This window comes from Drosophila ananassae, chromosome 3L (assembly GCF_017639315.1).
Source record: "Drosophila ananassae strain 14024-0371.13 chromosome 3L, ASM1763931v2, whole genome shotgun sequence".
In the NCBI taxonomy this organism is placed as follows: Eukaryota; Metazoa; Arthropoda; class Insecta; order Diptera; family Drosophilidae; genus Drosophila; species Drosophila ananassae.
The window spans coordinates 20472921-20491879 of NC_057929.1; the positions used below are offsets into that span (position 1 = coordinate 20472921).

An 18959-nucleotide genomic window follows, 5' to 3' on the forward strand; every position below is an offset into this window, starting at 1 on the left:
CCAGTTAATGCGACACAACCATGAGCCAAATCGGCCTGAGCATTGGTGTGTGGAACGCCGACGGACTGGCTAACAAAGCCATTGAGCAGGATCTCTTTGTGCAAAGTCATAATATTGACATTATGCTGGTTAGTGAAACACACTTTTGCTCGAGGTCGTACTACAACTTGCATGGGTACGATATCCATCAAGCAACTTATCCTGCCGATCGTAAGCGCGGTGGGTCTGCAATAATAATAAAAAGTGGTATTAAATGCTACCAGTCCTACAGTTTACAAAGCACGAATGTACAATGTGTCTCTGTCAAAGTTAAAACCGACCTTGGGGAAATAGTATTGCATTAATATATTGTCCACCAAACTTTCAGTGTTCTGCTGACGACTTTGAAAAGCTCTTTGACGATCTTGGAACAAATTTCATAATCGCAGGCGATTGGAATGCTCACCACCGCCTCTGGGGATCCCGAAACTCAACCAGCCGAGGAAGAGCACTCGCAGATGTTATTCAAAGATCAAACGTCCAGGTCCTTGCTACTGGAGGACCTACGCATTATCCATACAGCCAAAGAACGCCAACAGCTATTGACTTTGCCGTCTATAGAGGGATACGGTCCGAGTGTCTCTCCATCACAGAAAGCCTTGTGCGCAAATAATTCGGAATAGGCCTCGTATCCTCCCTCGAAACGCGAGTATCCCGCGCTTCCAAGCAGCAGTCAACCGGCTTGTAAACCTCAATATGGTGTTAAACTCTCCCGAGGACATAAACGACGCTGTAGAGATATTTGTCCGGAGCATTCATATCGCTGCCGAGTCCTCAACCTGTGGACTAGTCTCAAGCCACCCCAATCCACCTCAGGCTCTTTTAAAACCTGAAGTTATGGACTTGGTAAGGCTGAAAAGATCCTTACGTCGCAGATATATGAGATCCCAAGACTTAGTCGACAAAAGGGCTTACCGTCGTGCCGAGGACGAGCTTAAAAAACTTCTGCATCAAACCAAGCGCGAATATTTTGATGAGATGCTCCTCAAGGCGGACCCCACCAAACCGTACGGCTTCAACCTCTGGAAATCGACACGAAACATCAAACGACAGCCTCTCCGAAAGATCCCCATAAAGAAAACTGACAATACATGGTGCAGGTCTGACTCAGAGATTTCTTTAGCTTTCGCGGACAAACTAGAGAAACGCTTTCAGCCATTCGACCTTGCGAGCCCAGAGGATCTTGAAGAAACAATGGCCTTCATAAATGCTCCTTCACCGAATGCTCTACCGATCCCACATGTCAGCCCAGAAGAAGTTTGTCTCCATATTCGAAAGCTACATGTCAATAAAGCGCCGGGATTCGATGGCATAGACAAAAGAATTGCCAAGGCTCTGCCTAAGAAGGGTATTCTGTTCCTCGTTCTCCTCTTTAATTCAATGCTACGTATCCACCACTTTCCCTCCCAATGGAAGTGTGCTGTGATAACGATGATACCAAAGCCAGGAAAACCGGAGAACCTTGTAGAGTCATACCGACCTATAAGCTTGCTTCCTACATTCTCTAAAATATTCGAGAGAATATTTTTAAGTAGAATTATGGGAGTAAGAAGCGTGCAGGTCGCCATTCCCGACCATCAGTTTGGTTTTAGGCATCGTCATGGGACCCCAGAGCAAGCACATCGAGTAGTGAATCACATTTTAAAGGCCTTTGAAAACAAGCAATACTGCTCTGCAATTTTCCTCGACATCAAGGAAGCTTTTGACCGCGTATGGCATCTCGAACTACTTCATAAGTTGAAGTCATTACTCCCAACTGGCCAATTTCTGCTGCTAAAATCATACCTGCTTGATCGAAAGTTTAATGGTCGAGGTGAGAGGGGAAAGGTCAAGCATTAGACTTGCTTGTGCTGGCGTTCCGCAGGGAAGCGTTCTGGGTCCCGTTCTCTACACTCTGTTCACATCGGACCCCCCATCGGATCCCAAGTTTAGTGGAACCGGGCACACTTTTGGCCACATACGCTGACGATACTGCCTTCCTTGTGAACTCTTCCTGCCGAGTCGAGGCATCAAGGATCACCCAGGAATTTCTGGACTCATATGGCAAGTGGGCTAACAGGTGGAATATTGCAATAAATAACAGGAAGTCGCAACATTGCAGTTTCACTTTGAGAGCAAAGACACTACCCAGAGTCGAACTCCACGACGTCTCCATCCCACAGTCACCCCAGGCCCAGTACCTGGGTCTGATCTTAGACAAGCGGCTCACCTGGAAGGAACAAACCAAGAAAATAACAGCTACATGTCGGAGTAAACTCAGGAAGCTAAACTGGTTACTTAAGCCAACAAGCAAGCTCAGCCTTGGCAAAAAAGTGTTGCTGTACAAATCTATCGTGGTGCCCTCGATCACATATTGCATTCAGATATGGGGCATGGCTTCTGACACAAATGTCATGAAAGTGCAGAGAACCCAAAACCGAGCGCTTCGCATGATGGCAAACGCGCCTTGGTATGTTCGAAACGACGCCCTAGCAAATGATCTCCACATTCCCTCCATTAGAGAGCAGCTCAACCGTCACTCGAGTCGCTACAGCGATCGCCTCTTAGCGCACCCCAACCACCTAGCAGCGTCTCTAGCTAATCAAAATAACCGAAGAAGACTGAAACGAAGACACCCCAGCGATCTCTGGACAAGAGGACGTAATGTTTCCCGAGTCCTGAAGCAGTAATTTTACTGTAATCTCCTGTTATTGTATTCATGTTATCTGTTCATTGTTATACTCTACGTATTATAGCCATTAAGTTGGCTGATCGACGTAAATAAAACTTATATGTTAAACCAAAAAAAAAAAAAATCTTAATGCAAACCGAATTTTCGAAGTGATCATAAATCATTTTATGACCAGACATTTTCCTCTTTCCCGAACGTTCAATATTATTTATTTACTTTACCAGTGGGTATTGTTAATCGCTTTGCCTCTTTTTTCCAATCTACAGTCGATGCTGATTAATAAAACCTATTTTCCAATTACCATACCACATATTTGTAAAATACTAGCTGACCCGGACACGCGTTGCTGTGGCTTTTTCACACAGATGGTATTTATAAAAAAACTCCTTGCCAAAATATCAATGGATATTGTAGTGCGTCATATGAGCGGTGTAAATCCGAAATCGTACTGACAGTGTTGTCTCGCCGTGTAATTTTTATAGATCTTTTGTCAACTGGATCACCAACCATGATAACAGCAACCTCATCAACAGTTGGAGCGTTGAATCTACCAGCATGTTCTGCCATGTGAATCTACCTAATGGTACTTTGTCGGCTTTTATGACGATTTGATAATTGTCATTTCGCAGTCGTGGCGAAACTCTTTTGATCAACTGAATTAGTTGATTGCGATCTTTTAAAAAATTTTCCAATAATATCACAATTTCTCTTTCCTCTGCTTGTTCAATAAAATTATGCAGGCACCGAGTCGTCACGCGCTCTTCACAATCGCCCATAAAATAAATTTGAAGAAATTTCGGATTGTTATCAGGCATTGGCATCAGTGAACCGATTTTATGGTACACCTGGCCTTGAATTTTGAATGTAGTTTCAAAATTACGTCCATCGGATGCACGATCGAAAATTTTAGTTGCCCCAAATGACGTCATTTGGAAGCAAGAATTAAATTTGCGTATCTTACGCAAAAATAATTTGGAATCATCTGAATTGCCAGTAAGAAGGGATAATAAAGGCTCCGGCGGAGCGGGTAGAGGTGACAGCACAACTTTGCCTGATGCGCAGCACATGCCGGCTGCTTCATTCCGAAATTTCAATGCCTGACAATATTGACATACTTTATCCATTCCACCGATAGCTCTTTTTGAATGCGTTGAGTAGTTAATATCTGGTGCATATTCAAAGGCAAGCCGAACGAATGATGCACGTGTTAATGAGCGGCTGATCCGTTGCCTTCGTAGATCTAGTACTCGTACTGTATCTATGTTTCGTTCTCGTGCCGCTCTTATTCTCGTAATATTCTGTTGCAGACGTTCATCACGGTGTTCTTGAGATTCTTGTGCACGACTTTCTGCAGTCCTGATTCTTTGAGCTGCATTCAAAGCTCAAATACCATATTCTCATTATTCGAAGGCTAAGCGTTTTACTGATGTTATTCTGTTTATTTACTCGATGGTTCCATGGTTTCCATAGGTTCCATGTGAGCTTCCAGGTACGGTATGATGAAGGCGAGTTGAAGGCAATTTTTTAACAATTTACATAAACAAAAAAAAGTAGGATTATTGGTCTGAATGATGACATTGTTTTGTGCTGTTTTCCAGGCTTTGGTTTCAACATAATAATAGACTTCCACTTCTTTGGGTAGTAGACTAAATTAATGATTCCATTAAATAGTTCCAATTCACATTGATAAGAATCTGCTTCCATTAGCTACGAGCAACCTTATCACCATATTCTGGTTTTAAACAAATTTTTGCAGGGTCGTTTTCATGATTGACAGTAATTCCAACATACATTGTTAGAGAGTAAATATCATTGCGTCGCTGTTGCTTGCTGCATACGACTCTTCTTATCCTTGTATACCAGACCTTATATTTCTCCGTATGGATTCTTCCGCAGTTTCGGGATTGTGAGTGTCCCTGAAGACTACACCGACCGAAGACTACACGGTCCGAAGAGTGCAGTAAGAAATAGTTAGTCCATACATTTGACGGCATAGTGCATTGCAATGGACCATTATTTTATACGGCTCTGTCCCATCTTTCTAACTTTAAAAACACCAAAGTTATGCCAATTCCGATCGTTCTATGACAGCTATAGGATACAGGTAAATATTTCATCATTTATTACACAGCCACACAAAAAAAAATATTTTTTCGGGTCTGGAGGTCAGACCATGTTTACTATATGTTTTCGGGGTCGCTGAATCCGAATCCGAGGTCCAAAAAACCCCAGCACGTCAGGGTTCTGACATAACCTCAAAAAACCTCATACAAAATTATATTCGTGTCCGTGGGTCAGACCATGTTTATTATATGTTTTCAGGGTCGCTGAATCCGAATCCGAGGTCTACAAAACTCCAGAATGTCAGGGTTACAACATAACCTCAAAAACTTGATAAAATGTTTATTTTCCGAGTTCTGGGCTCAGATCATGTTTACCATATGTTTTTGGAGTCACTGAATCCGAATCCGTCGTTCAAAAAACGGGATATTTTAAAGGTTACGTTAACAACCTGACATGTTGGAGTTTTTTAGACAACGGATTCGGATTCAGCGACCCCAAAAACATATGGCAATGGTAATGGACATATGGACCCCAAACGAAAAATTTTTTTTTTGTGTGTGGCTGTGTTATCGACACGACATCGACCTTTTTTAAAAATATTATTGTCGTCGCTCGTGTGGGAGATGCCTTAAACAAATGTACGGCGGCGATGGGGCAACCCGCTTCCAAAACACAAGCCAATGTGTATGCGTACAACGTATGTTTTATTCTATGGGGATACATGTTAGGGTAAGAAAGAATTATAAATTACAAAGCTTACCGCAGTTTAACCTCCCACACTTTATCACAACAACGACAAATTCACCACACGCGCCATTATTTTCTATCCTAGTGTGCCCAACCTCTTCACGAGTGCACAATAACAAAATTCTACTTAAATACTAACTATCGATAACCGATCCGCGACATCCCCACCTCCGTGAAGAACTTCTTCACTCAAATCCAAAGCCGCCAACTTTGAAGCGGGGCGCATTATCCAGCGGGTCCGATCTCCATCCATGATCCTAACGCGGGCTCGTCTGACCTCACCATCCGTTCCTGCAAAGGTCTCTTCCACGACGCCTTTCCGCCAGTCTCGACGCGGAATGGCTGGATCGCAAACGAAGACAATGTCTCCTCGTTGAATTGGCTTCTCTCTGCGGCACCACTTCTCTCTCCGTGTCAGCGTGGGTAGGTACTCCAAGACCCACCTCCTCCAGAATCGGTCTCTCAACATCCTTGCCATGCGCCACTGCTTCCGCGTAGCTCCTTCCTTGACGATGCCTCCATCCAGGCCGGGGGTATCCGGTGGGCAAGCTGCTCCTTTGAGGAGATCGTTGGGCGTGAGAGGGGCTTCCTGGTCCGCACTCACTGGCAAATGGGTGAGCGGAGGAGAATTAACGACATTCTCCGCCTCTATCAGGAAACTCTCCAGGACGTGCTCTTTCGGCGCCACTTCCTTCACTGTGTGGCGTAGCACCCTCTTCACGCACTTTACCATTCTCTCCCAAACTCCACCCTCTGACGGGTTTGCTGGGCAGTTGAAGATCCATTCAATTCCTTTGCTTGACAGCTCCGACTGGATCCTCTCGGGTTCGAAGATCTCCGCAAATCTCTTGGCCTCTCTGTCTGCTCCAATGAAGTTCCTGCCATTGTCGCTGCGCAGTCTATGTACAGGCCCTCGACGGCAGATGAAATTCCTGATTGCAAGTATGCAGGAATCAGTCGACAGGTCATGTGCCAGCTCCAGATAAATCGCCCTGGTCGTCAGGCACGTAAACAAGGCCACCCACCGTTTCTCCTGGTGCCGAGCAACGGTCACTAGCAGCGGCCCAAAGTAGTCGAGGCCTGTGCTCTTAAACGGCCAGCCATAGGCGTCCAAACGATCATCTGGCAGGGGTCCCATAATCGGCGGCATCGGCCGTGCTCTGTGCAGCTTACACTCGCTGCATCCCGAGATCACATTATGAAGCACTCTCCGCAGTCTCGTAATCCAGACCTGGTCCGGATCTCCGCCATCGTAGCATCCACGTTTTGATGCTTCATCCTCACATGGGCGTCGCGCACTATCATCTCCGTGAGACCATGCCGGTGGGAGAGGATCACTGGCCTCCTGGCGCTGTAAGGTATACATAGCGCCGCATCGATCCTGCCATACGCTCGCAGGATTCCATTGCCATCTAGGTATGGCGCCAGTCCACATATGTCGCTTCCTTTAGCGACGTCCAAGTCCTTCTCTGCGGCCTGCACCTCATCGGGGAACGCCTCACTTTGTGCTCTACGGAATAACAAGTCCTCAGCTGCTTCACACTCAGCTACATTGAGGCCGTAGTTATCCAGCTCATCTCGTTGTCCACGGCATCGACGTATGAACCTTAGGACCCAAGCCGTAGTCCTCAGCAATCGCCTGTAGCTTGAGAATCTCTCCAGCGATATGAATGGGTCACTCGCGCCAACAAGCACGAACTCACCCGGCATCTCCTCTTCGTCTTCTGCATCCGCTTCGTCGGTGGGTGCAGTTCCTGGCCAGCTGCCCGCTGGTCTCCTCAGGAATGCCGGTCCTCTTAACCAGCGTGACTCCTCGCTTAGGTCCACGCTGCGTTGCGCTCGAGTTGCATCATCTGCCACGTTGTCGGCGGATGGTAGCCATCTCCATTGGGCCACCTTCGTCGACTCCAGAATCTCGGCTACTCTGTTCCCTACGAACTGCTTGTAGCGCCTGTGTGTGCTGCCAATCCAACGCAGCACTGTCTTCGAATTCGTCCATAGCACAGTCTCTGCAATGGCCACGCTATGGTCCTGTCTGACTGTCTCCATCAACCTCGTTCCTAGAACTGCTGCCTGCAGCTCCAACCGTGGAATCGTCATCGTTCGCATCGGTGCACACTTCGTCTTTGCGCACACGAACCTCACTTGCACGTCGCCGTCCTCGTACGTGATCCTCCAGTAGACCACTGATGCGAATGCCGACTGACACGCATCCACAAATACGTGCATCTCGATAGTCTTCACCAGTCCGGATCCAAAGTAGTGACGTGGGCTCCGAAAACGTTCCACTTTCTCCATCTCTTTACGCCATTCCATAAAGGCGTTGTACATCTCAGCCGGTAGTGGTTCATCCCATGATATCTTCCTTCTCCAGACCTCTCGCAACAACAACTTCGCTGTTATCATTAGACAACACAGGAATCCCAAGGGGTCGAACGTTGACATGACCATACTCAAGAATTCCCTTTTTGTGGCAATTCTCTTCCCATCGGACACGACGGGGGCGACTTTGTGGTACTTCACTCGAAACCTGAAGTCGTCCGTGGCTGGCTGCCACCGCATTCCCAAAATCTTTTGCTCGGCCTCACCCCATCCAATACTCTGGGCGTGATCACTGGGTCCAAGCATCCTCTCCACTGTAGGCGAGCTGGACGAAAACTTGCAAAGCTCAAAACCGCCTTCTGCATGTATCTTCTTCACTCTGCTAGATACTTCGATAGCTTCGCTCTCTGTGGCAAAGCTGTCCACATAGTCATCCACGTAGTGGTAGTCGACGATGGCTTTGACTGCTCTGGGATCCGAATCCAGGAATCGCTTGGCATTCACTGTCTTCACATGATGCGCCGCACTCGGTGAGCATGCTGCTCCAAAGGTCATCACGCACATCTCGTAGACGTCGGGGTCCCGTTGGTCATTCCCATCTCTCCACAGAAATCGTTGCGCACATCTATCCTCGGGTCGGATCAGCACCTGGTGAAACATCTCCTTAATGTCGCTGCTGACTCCGACGGCACCTTCCCTAAAATGGAAGAGGATAGATGCCAAGGCCTTATAGTGTTGCGGCCCCTTGCTCAGCGCAGAATTCAGCGATACTGAAGTACCATGTTCTATCGCTTTCCGAATCGATCTCCTGCCGTTCCAGACGCCGAGCGTATCCCTTGTCGACATAATCATTGACAATCCGTGAATACTCTTGGGCGAACTGCCCATCTCGCTTTATTTTCTTCTCGATGTTGACCAATCTGTTGTACGCCATATCATAACTACGTGGCAGCACAACGTTATCCGTCTTCCACAATAATCCCGTCTGGTATCGGCGGCCAACTCGCACCGTAGTATCCTCCAAGATCTTCTGAGCCCTCACGTCGTCGCTGGCTGCGGCCGCTGGCGCCGCCTTCACACCGAAGTTCTCGATCTCGAAGTAGTCCTCGACGATCCGTTCCACGTTATCATCCAACGACGTGGCTAGCAGACAAGACCTCGGTGATGGCGTGTCTCGTCGTCCTTCTACAGGCCCAAAAACAACCCATCCTAATTCGGTTGCGGCCGCGTACGGTCCCTCGCTGGCAAACCGTCTCGTTTTCAACGGCAGTCCTAGATGCCCATGGTCCAAACCAATAAGCAGCTTCGGCACTGCATTTACGTAGGGCTTCATAGGTCCTTGTTACGCTCCTAACATCCCTTCTGTGCAGGCTCTGCATCGGCAGACTCAAGTTCGAAATGGCATAGACGTTCCTCAGCACATGTCGGGAGGACTTGCCTGCTCCACTGATCTCCAGACGTACCACGTTAGTAGGCTCTCTTGTGGCCCTGCCTCCGAACCATTGAACGCTCAGCTGACGACGTACTCCTTGTACGCCTAGCTCTGCAACCAGCTCGTTGTCGACCATCGTCACCGAAGAACTTTCATCCAGAAGAGCGTACGTATCCACCTGCTTCCCACCTCCGTATAGCGTCACCGGCAATACACGGAACAGAAGTCGTTCTCGGTCCTCGTCGACACAGCTCAAATTTCTCTCCGGGGTCGCAGAGGCATCCACGGATGAGGGTGCTCCCTCATTCACTTGGACGCCTTCCCTCGGTCCGGCTGCCTGCAGGTTGTAGCCTCTCCAATTGCCGCCTCGCTGTGGCGGTCTCCTGAAGCCTTCGCTGTTTGCCTCATGAAGAAGACGGTGATGCTTCCTCCTGCATCCATTCACGGGGCACTCTTTTGACGCGGCGCAGGATCCAGTCATATGCCCGGTTTGCAAGCACATGAAGCATAGGCGATGTCTTCTTGCGAGTCTCCACCTCTCTGTAGGTGTGGCTCCAATAAATCGTTGGCAGTCCCGAACTGCATGTTGTCCAAGGCCTTCACAAATTGGACAATTCCTGCGGCAGCTCTCCGGTTGCTCGTCCTGCTCTCGGTCGACGCTGGCATGAAGCAATCGACGCCTTGGCTCCCTTCCATCAATGTCCGCCACCACGCAGACCACGTTGGCTAGTTCCATCAACCACGAACTAAAGTCCACAATCGTCGGATAGGGCTGAATAGTTGCAGCGTGCCTTGCCCAGTCCACTCGTTTGCTTATTGGGAGCTTGGCCATAAGCTCTTCCATCAGCATAGGGTTACCCAGGTGCTGCTCCGACTTCGCTGACTGTAGGAAAGCCCTGAGGTTGCTGACATGGGTGGCGAATGCGACGAGCTTTCCCAGGTTGTGCTCCGTAATTGCAGGCACATCTCGAATGCTGTTGAGTTGGCTGCGTATTAGTTGCTCCGGTCGGCCGTATCTGTATCGCAGCTGCTCCACCGCTGCATTCGCATTGCTGGGGTGAATCAACAATGACTTCACCGTCTCACGCGCGTCGTCCTTTAACGCCTTCAGTAGCCTTTGGTTGTTCTCCAAGTCCGTACAACCATACGCTTGCGTCGTCTCCGTAAACGCGCAGTAGAAAATGGGCCAGTCCTCTGGCTTCCCTCCGAACGTAGGCAGTTCAGGAAGCTTTCGTGGCGTCCAGCGTGCAGTTCCTCCAATGCTCGTCGCCCAAGCACCGTCTCCAGGAGAAGGCGCACGTATCGATGTTCCGCCGGCCACTTCATTCTGCAGCCCGAAACCATGCGCTGGAACAGTAGTGCCGGTAGCGCAAAATGGCGATGCTTGATTAATCCTTGTGGTACAGTTCTGCGAACACGGTACCGTTTGAGATCCGCTCCAGGGTGGCGGTCTCTCTGACGCCGCATAATAAACACTTGTTGCGTTGGGTACGGTCAGGCCGGTTGCAAATGACGGCTGACCTACCCCAACCTCACTCGAAATAACGGGGCCAGTGCGCTCCATATTAGCGCTGCGAGCGCGTTCCAACTCCTTCTCCAGCTCGGCAATCCTATCCATCAGGTCGGCCACCTTCGGTTTCCTGGTGGCTCCAGATGCTGCCAGCTGCGCTGATGACGCCGGGGCTTCACTGCCTCGGCCGCCGGCTTGCGACGCCCCTACACTAGGTTGCGGGGCCGAAGCGCTGCCATCTACTTGCGTTGCGATATTCTGTCCCTCGTTTAGTCGGGGACTCCTTCTGGGCGAATGGTGCATCATGTCGTCCAGGCAATATCGATCCTCTCACCAGGGTGTTGTTCCAAAACAATGTCGCCAGTCGCCTGACTGCGAATAAAAGCTTCTGTCGTCGCTCGTGTGGGAGATGCCTTAAACAAATGTACGGCGGCGATGGGGCAACCCGCTTCCAAAACACAAGCCAATGTGTATGCGTACAACGTATGTTTTATTCTATGGGGATACATGTTAGGGTAAGAAAGAATTATAAATTACAAAGCTTACCGCAGTTTAACCTCCCACACTTTATCACAACAACGACAAATTCTCCACACGCGCCATTATTTTCTATCCTAGTGTGCCCAACCTCTTCACGAGTGCACAATAACAAAATTCTACTTAAATACTAACTATCGATAATCGATCCGCGACAATTATGTATAGCACATCTCTGTTTAATTTAATGTTCAAATTTAGTGTTCTTAAGAATTTGAAAACTGAAAATCGACTGAATACAGATACTGTTGTATCATTTATGACTGCAAGAGAAGGAATTAAAAAACTAGGCGGCAGCGTTAACCCGTCAAACATTGTGCTATCCACAAAAATTTGGAAAAAATATGAATGTTAACTGTTTGAGTTTTTATTTTAATTAATTAGGAATACTAATATGAGTTATACTCAGCTAGTAGAATATTGTTTCATTTAAAAAAAACCTATGTGGGGAATTTGTGGGAAATCAGCGGATTCTTGTCCCCAAATTTGGGGAATTTGATCCCGATTTTTAGGGAAATGTATAAATTTGCATTGGCAACCCTGGTGAAAAGTCCCAAACCTCCAACTTAAAAAACACCAAAGTTATGGCACTTCTGATAAATCAGTTATATGGCAGCTATAGGATATAGTCTGCCTGAAAACAAAAGAGGCATGTGTGTAAGTTTTAACCCGAAAGCTTTAAAACTGAGAGACTAGTTTGCGTAGAAACAAACAGACTGACGGACATACTCATATCGACCAAGAGGTGATCCTGACTGATCCTGAAATGGGACTTGGTACAGATTCCATTTTGGGCAATCTAATCCGATTTGCCAAATTTCACAAGGATCGGCCGACTATATCCTATAGCTGCCATATAACTGAACGATCAGAAATGGCACAACTTTGCTATTTTTAAAGACGTTTTGGGTGATTTTAAACAATTTTATTCAAAAATTGATTCGATGGTGAATTTTTCACAACGATCGGCCAACTATATACGATGCGATATATATATATAATAATATAAGCTGCTACCTAACTGCAAGGGTATATCCACTTATTTTCCGCCCGAAGTTAGCTTTCCTTTCTTGCTTTATTGATTAAAATTAAATGTTCTAAAAACAATGATGGTCAACGCAATAATTGTAATTGGTAATCGTAATTGGTAAAATTTGATCAATTTCTTCTCTTAGGTGTTCCTCGGAAAATATGGGTGGTAAAACCCATGTTTGTTCTGGACTTTGGTTTAGAGGAACCTAAAGATTATGGATCAGGTGCGTGGAGATTTTTTTCTGTTGGCCTGTGTATTCAATGTTGCGTTCAAGAAATTTCCATCAAAGGCCATCAAAGGCCATCAAAGGCCCTCATTCTAGAATATACTGAACATCCGATTAAGCTACATAAACATGTTTTAGTTTGTTGGAAAGATTTTTTTACCCTTGCAGAGGGTATTATAATTTTAGTCAAAAGTGTCAAAACTGCCAAAATTTATAAGGATCGGACCACTATATCCTTTAGCTGTAATTGATCGATAAGAAATCGAACAACCTTGGTATTTGTAAAAATGCTTGAGACTATTTCCAACAGTTTTATTAGCAAATGGATTTGATGGTGAAATTCTCATAAGGATTGGCCAACTATATACGATCCGATCCGGTCAAATCTAAAAAGTAAGAAAAAAGAAATAAACTAAATAAATTTAAAAAAATTTTAGTTTTTAAAATTGAAACTAACTATTTTTCTTATATGTGTCGTTTGGAGAAAGTCCTTGAGATAACTCCACTTTTTTCTTCGAAATATTGCCCGTGCCGGTGCAATGCAAAATTAAAAAAATTCCTTTTTTACATTTTTTTGCATTCCAAACATTTGATATGTTTTTTTAGTCTTTATATCAAATCTCTTTATTATATGTCAAAATAAAGGGTTCTTATTTAGAAAACAAAAAAAAAAACGGATTCAAAACGGTGACCAACCCGCATGCCAGATTCAAAATATCTGATATTAATTATGGTGATGAAAAAGTGGTCTCGCTTGTTATCTTTTATTTCATATAAATTTTTCCTTTTTTTTCAGATATACCATCGAATCAAAAGAAATCAAATAAATGGATTAATGGCCAAGATTACTACAGATTAGATGGAAAAACACCTAAAAACATTCGTCATGAAATGATAAAGAGATTCAACAGTAACGTCAATAAGCGCGCACGAGTTTTTTTAATTTCGTCTAGGGCTGGAGGTCAAGGCATAAATTTAATTGGCGCTAACAGAGTCATTATCCTAGATACATCTTGGAATCCATCAAATGACCAACAAAATATTTTTAGGATATTTCGTCTGGGTCAAAAAAAAAATTGTTATATATATCGGCTTATAGCAATGGTATTTTTATTACTGATTTCACTACCTAAAAAAGTATATTTTCTCAATATATTTTTTTAGGGCACAATGGAGGAAAAAGTTTATTCTCGCTCCGTTACTAAGCAAGCTATGAGTTTTCGTGTAGTGGATGAACAACAAATAGATAGACATTACAATATGGCGGAACTAGCGGAACTCTACACGTAATTAAAATGCGCTAATAAAAATTTTTATATTTTTATACCCTAGCAGAGGGTATTATAATTTTGGTCAAAAGTGTGCAACGCAGTGAAGGAAACATCTCCGACCCTATAAATATATTCTTGATAAGGATCACCTCCTGAGTCGATATAAGCATGTCCGTCTGTCCGTCTGTCTGTCTGTCCGTCTGTCCGTCTGTCTGTCGGTTTCTACGCAAACTAGTCTCTCAGTTTTAGAGCTATCGAGTTGAAACTTTGCACACAGCCTTCTTTTCCTTGCAGGTATTACATAAGTCGGAACGGCCGGGATCGGTCGACTATATCCTCTAGCTGCCATATAACTGATTGATCGGAAATGCCATAACTTTGGTGTTTTTTAAGTTAGAGGGTTGAGACTTTCCAGACATGTTATAATTGACCAAAATATCTTATGCACAAATTTCATAAGGATCGGCCGACTATATCCTATAGTTGTCATAGAACGATCGAAATTGGCATAACTTTGGTGTTTTTTAAGTTAGAAAGACTTGGAACAGATTCTATTTTGGACAAAATAATCAGAATTGCCAAATTTCATAAGGATCGGCCGACAATATACGATCCGCTATATATCTAATTATATAAGATGCGTGTCGCCACCTAGCGGACTGCGACTCAACTGCAAGGGTATATAAACTTCGGCTCCGCCCGAAGTTAGCTTTCCTTTCTTGTTTTTAATGAACATGTATAATTGCAAAGATTAATACGGCCAAAACGGAATTTAGTGCTGTTAACCACATACCTAAGTTATATATTTATTTATATATATCTAATACTGTCATTAAGTCATAAAACAATCTTACCTAAGACATTTTTCCATTGGAATTCGATGGCTAATTACATTCATATGAAAAACTGAATATTCGAGTATATAACTATATATTTCGAGTAGTCCAATCCACTAGAAATCTTGAAATCATAAAAAAACCGAAGAATTTTGCCTACATAAAAATACTTTAATCGGGATCTGACCAAATATACAGTAATATTCTTCCCAAAGTCATGGAAAGTTCATGGAAAATCCTGATATCGTATTAGTCTACCTTCCATCCTATCCAAACTATTTTAATAAATAGTTGTGAGGAGATTAAATCTGCCTGTTGTCTGATTCTTTTCTATTATTATGTGTGGTTTAGCGCATTTCTAGGACTGCTACTTTCTCTGGTGCCTCCCATACTCTTCTCCTAACTTGGGGCGGAGCCTAATAGGATATGCCCTTGCAGATCCTGATCAAGAACATATAAACTTTATGTCTTTAGATGTCTTAAATGTCAAAATATGAGTATTGGTTCGATAAATGGAAATATTTGAACAAAAATCAGGAAATGAAAGCTAAAGTCGGGCGGAGGAAAAGTTGATGTACCCTTGTAGTTATAAAATATTATATTAAAAGATTGGAGATTTACATCAGAGCAGATATATATTGACCCATCCTTATGGGAATTTTATTATTAACAGGATTTATATTATTAACTTTAAAAAACCTTTTGACTTTAAAAACATCAAAGTTGTGGTATTTCCAATTTGTTTGTTATTTGTTATTATACCCTTGCCGAGGGTATTATAATTTTGGTCAAAAGTGTGCAACGCAGTGAAGGAGACATCTCCGACCCTATAAAGTATATATATTCCTGATCAGGATCACCTCTCGAGTCGATATGAGCATGTCCGTCTGTCTGTCTGTCCGTCTGTCTGTCGGTTTCTACGCAAACTAGTCTCTCAGTTTTAAAGCTATCGAGTTGAAACATTGCACACATCCTTCTTTTCCTTGCAGGCAGTATATAAGTCGGAACAGCCTATAGCTGCCATATAACTGATTGATCGGAAATGCCATAACTTCGATGTTTTTCGATGTTCAAGTTAGAAGGATGGGACTTTCTATGCATTCTAATTTGGGCAAAGTTATCCGATCTTCCAAATTTCATAAGGATCGGACGTCTGTATCCTATAGCTACCATATAAATGATTGATTGGAAATGCCATAACTTGGTTGTTTTTGAAGTTAGAAGGATGGGATGAGAAGAAAGGATTCCTCTTTGGGCAAAATAATTCGATACCCCAAATTTCATAAGGATCGGCCGACTATATACGATCCGCTATATATCTAATAATATAAGATGCGTGTCGCCACCTAGCGGACTGCAACTCAACTGCAGGGGTATATAAACTTCGGCTCCGCCCGAAGTTAGCTTTCCTTTCTTGTTTTTTCCCATTTTCTGCAACTTTTTTTATCTTCCCTTCTTCAGGGAAGAGAGTTTTTATCTTCCCTTCACCCACATGTGAACAAAATTAAAAAAAAACAACAAAGGAAAGCTAACTGAGTGCGGAGCCGAAGTTGATATATCCTTGCAGTTAGGTAGCAGCTTATATTATTATATACATATCGGATCGTATATAGTTGGCCGATCCTTATCAGAATGTTACCATCAAATAAATTTTCTAATAAAAATGATGGAAACAGCCCCAAGCATCTTTAAAAATAGCAAGATTGTTGTAATTCGGATCGTTCAGTTATATGGCAGCTATAGGATATAGTCGGCCGATCCTTATGAAATTTTGTACATACGATATTTTGGCCAAATATAACATGTGTAGAAAGTGTCCCAACATGTGTCTCAACTCTCTAACTTAAAAATCACCAAATTTATGGCATTTCCGATCAATCAGTTATATGGCAGCTATAGGATATAGTCGACCGATCTCGGCCGATCTCGTTCCGACCGATCTCGGCAGATCTCGTTCCGACCGATCTCGGCCGATCTCGTTCCGACTTATATACTGCCTGCAAAAAAAGAAGAATGTGTGCAAAGTTTCAACACGATAGCTCTAAAACTGAGAGACTAGTTTGCATAGAAACAGACATATCGACTCAGGAGGTGATCCTGATCAAAAATATATATATTTTATAGATGTCTCCTTCACTGCGTTGCACACTTTTGACCAAAATTACAATACTTTCTGCAAGCAAAGGCATAAAAATGTAATAATAAAAATATTGGAAACAGTCCCTATAATAGTAAAAAATAGCAAGGTCTGATATTTCCGATCGTTTAGTTACATGGTACCTATAGATGTAGTCGGCAGTTCCTTATGGCAGAAATTTGACACATCGGAAAAGGTTGCTCAAAATAAATAACGTAAAAAGCCCCAGCCCTCAAATTTAAAAACCACCAAAGTTATGGCAATTCCGATCAATCAGTTATATGGCCGCTTTTATAGATTTATGTATATACTCTCAATATACTTCAAGATTTATATACTGCCTGCAAATTAAAGAAGGATATGTGGAAGGTTTCAAGTCGGTAGTTTTAAAACTGAGAGACCAGTTTGCGTAGAAACAGACAGACAGACAGACGGGCGGACAGACGTTCATGCATATAAGCGACTCAGGCGGCGATCCTGATCAAGAATATATATACATTATAGGGTCGGAGATGTCTCTTTCACTGCGTTGCACACTTTTGACCAAAATTATAATACCCTCTGCAAAGGTATAAAAATACTGTGTTGACCCTATTAACATTAACCACTGATATATGTCTAACCAACCAAAAATAAATCAAAGTTGGCAATAAATAATCAGGAATCCCACCCTATTCAGCCGCCAAGGAATCCCACTCCAGTTGAGCTTAGACGATCCAGAATTTATGGAGCCCCAAAAGACAGCCCTTTTATTTGGACCCATTTTTGACCAATTTTGCAGGTCTCACACACACATGTCTAAGATATATGATTTAAATATTTCAGTATTAACATTAGTAGCAGGAGCAAACCCAGTTGATTAAAATTGACCTTCTAACCATAGTTAAGCCATAACATATATATTAAATGTAATTATGCAAATTATAATCACGACGGGTTTTAACTTTAAAAAAATATATATTTAAACTTTATTAGGTTTCATTTGGATCCCGATCTTAAGTCTAACAAGGCATTGTATCTTAACCTATGCTAGATTCCGACTGACCAGGCTTGAGCTGATTCTTTTCCTTCTTGGTTCGGGATCTTCCCGAAGTATATTACGAATTGAATTCCGAAGAGAATTTCCCGAATGGGATTGCTGTGATCAGCATGGAAAATTTGGGTATCAATACGGATGCTTAAAAAGGGGAGCCGCAGTGGCGTGATTCTAGCGGATGTTTAGTCTAATGTTGTTTTTGCCGTGGCCGGCTCAATAGGGGGAATTTGTTTATTTCATTTCTCAAGCTTGGTCTGCCGTTAGGGTGCTAGATGCGAGTGTGGGAATGTTTACATTATAAAGACTCAAAAGAGCTTGGTGGCAAGTGCCCAAATAATTGTTTATAATATTAATATAAAATATGGCTTAAACTTCTAGTAAAATTTCTCCCCCTCCTAAGATGAATCGTCCCGATTCATTACAATTGTGCGGTGAGGGAGGTGATTTTATTATTAAGTTCGGCAAATGTTATTTCAATATTTCTTTCAGTTTCAATCTCTGCAATTTCTGCAAAATATTTCTTGTTCAATATTGGTTCGTTTTAATTAAATTTGTTTTAGTGATTGTTTTTGTGAGTTCAAGGGATATTTTTGTATTTCCTATTTTTACAAACGGGTTTATAATGCTTATGTTGTCTAAACTTAGTTCGGAATCATTGGAAAATACGTAATCTGTTATTATATAATTATTGTATTTATATTGTGATATGTAATCTAATATTTTCTGTTTTTCGTTGATGTATTTTATATTATTGATAATTATGCTTTCATTAAATAAAATCAAAAATGCGTCATTTAGTTTTGTTTCGTTTACAATATTTTCTCCAGTGAGGAGAATAGCGCCTTCGTCTAAATTTTCAAATTGTTTATTTTTTTCTCGTATTTTTGAACAGTTTGCTTTTTTTCCATTCAAGAGATTTACAAAACACGAGCTCTCGTTTGAGAGTTTACAATAGTTATTGAATATTTCTTTTTTAAAGTTTGTTATTTTATAAAATTTTCCATTACAGTATGCTGTCTTATCGTCTATTATTAGTTTTCCATTATTTTGGGCAATTGCCCTTGATGTGTACTAGCTACAAATATTGTTTATAATTGG

General features: G+C 43.1%; 2 protein-coding genes across 2 annotated transcripts; both read right to left on the minus strand.

Annotated features, from left to right (window-relative positions):
* Window positions 1–3992: 3992 nt before the first annotated feature.
* LOC123257214 lies at window positions 3993–6671 on the minus strand. The gene is made up of 2 exons (XM_044715349.1): window positions 5661–6671; window positions 3993–4079 (listed from the first exon to the last, which is right to left on the minus strand). The coding sequence occupies exons 1-2, from the start codon at window positions 6669–6671 to the stop codon at window positions 3993–3995; spliced, it is 1098 nt and encodes a 365-aa protein (XP_044571284.1).
* A 41-nt stretch (window positions 6672–6712) lies between these two features.
* Window positions 6713–11091, minus strand: LOC123257215. Its single transcript, XM_044715350.1, has 3 exons — window positions 9165–11091; window positions 8623–9115; window positions 6713–8540 (listed from the first exon to the last, which is right to left on the minus strand). The coding sequence occupies exons 1-3, from the start codon at window positions 11089–11091 to the stop codon at window positions 6713–6715; spliced, it is 4248 nt and encodes a 1415-aa protein (XP_044571285.1).
* Window positions 11092–18959: the final 7868 nt, after the last annotated feature.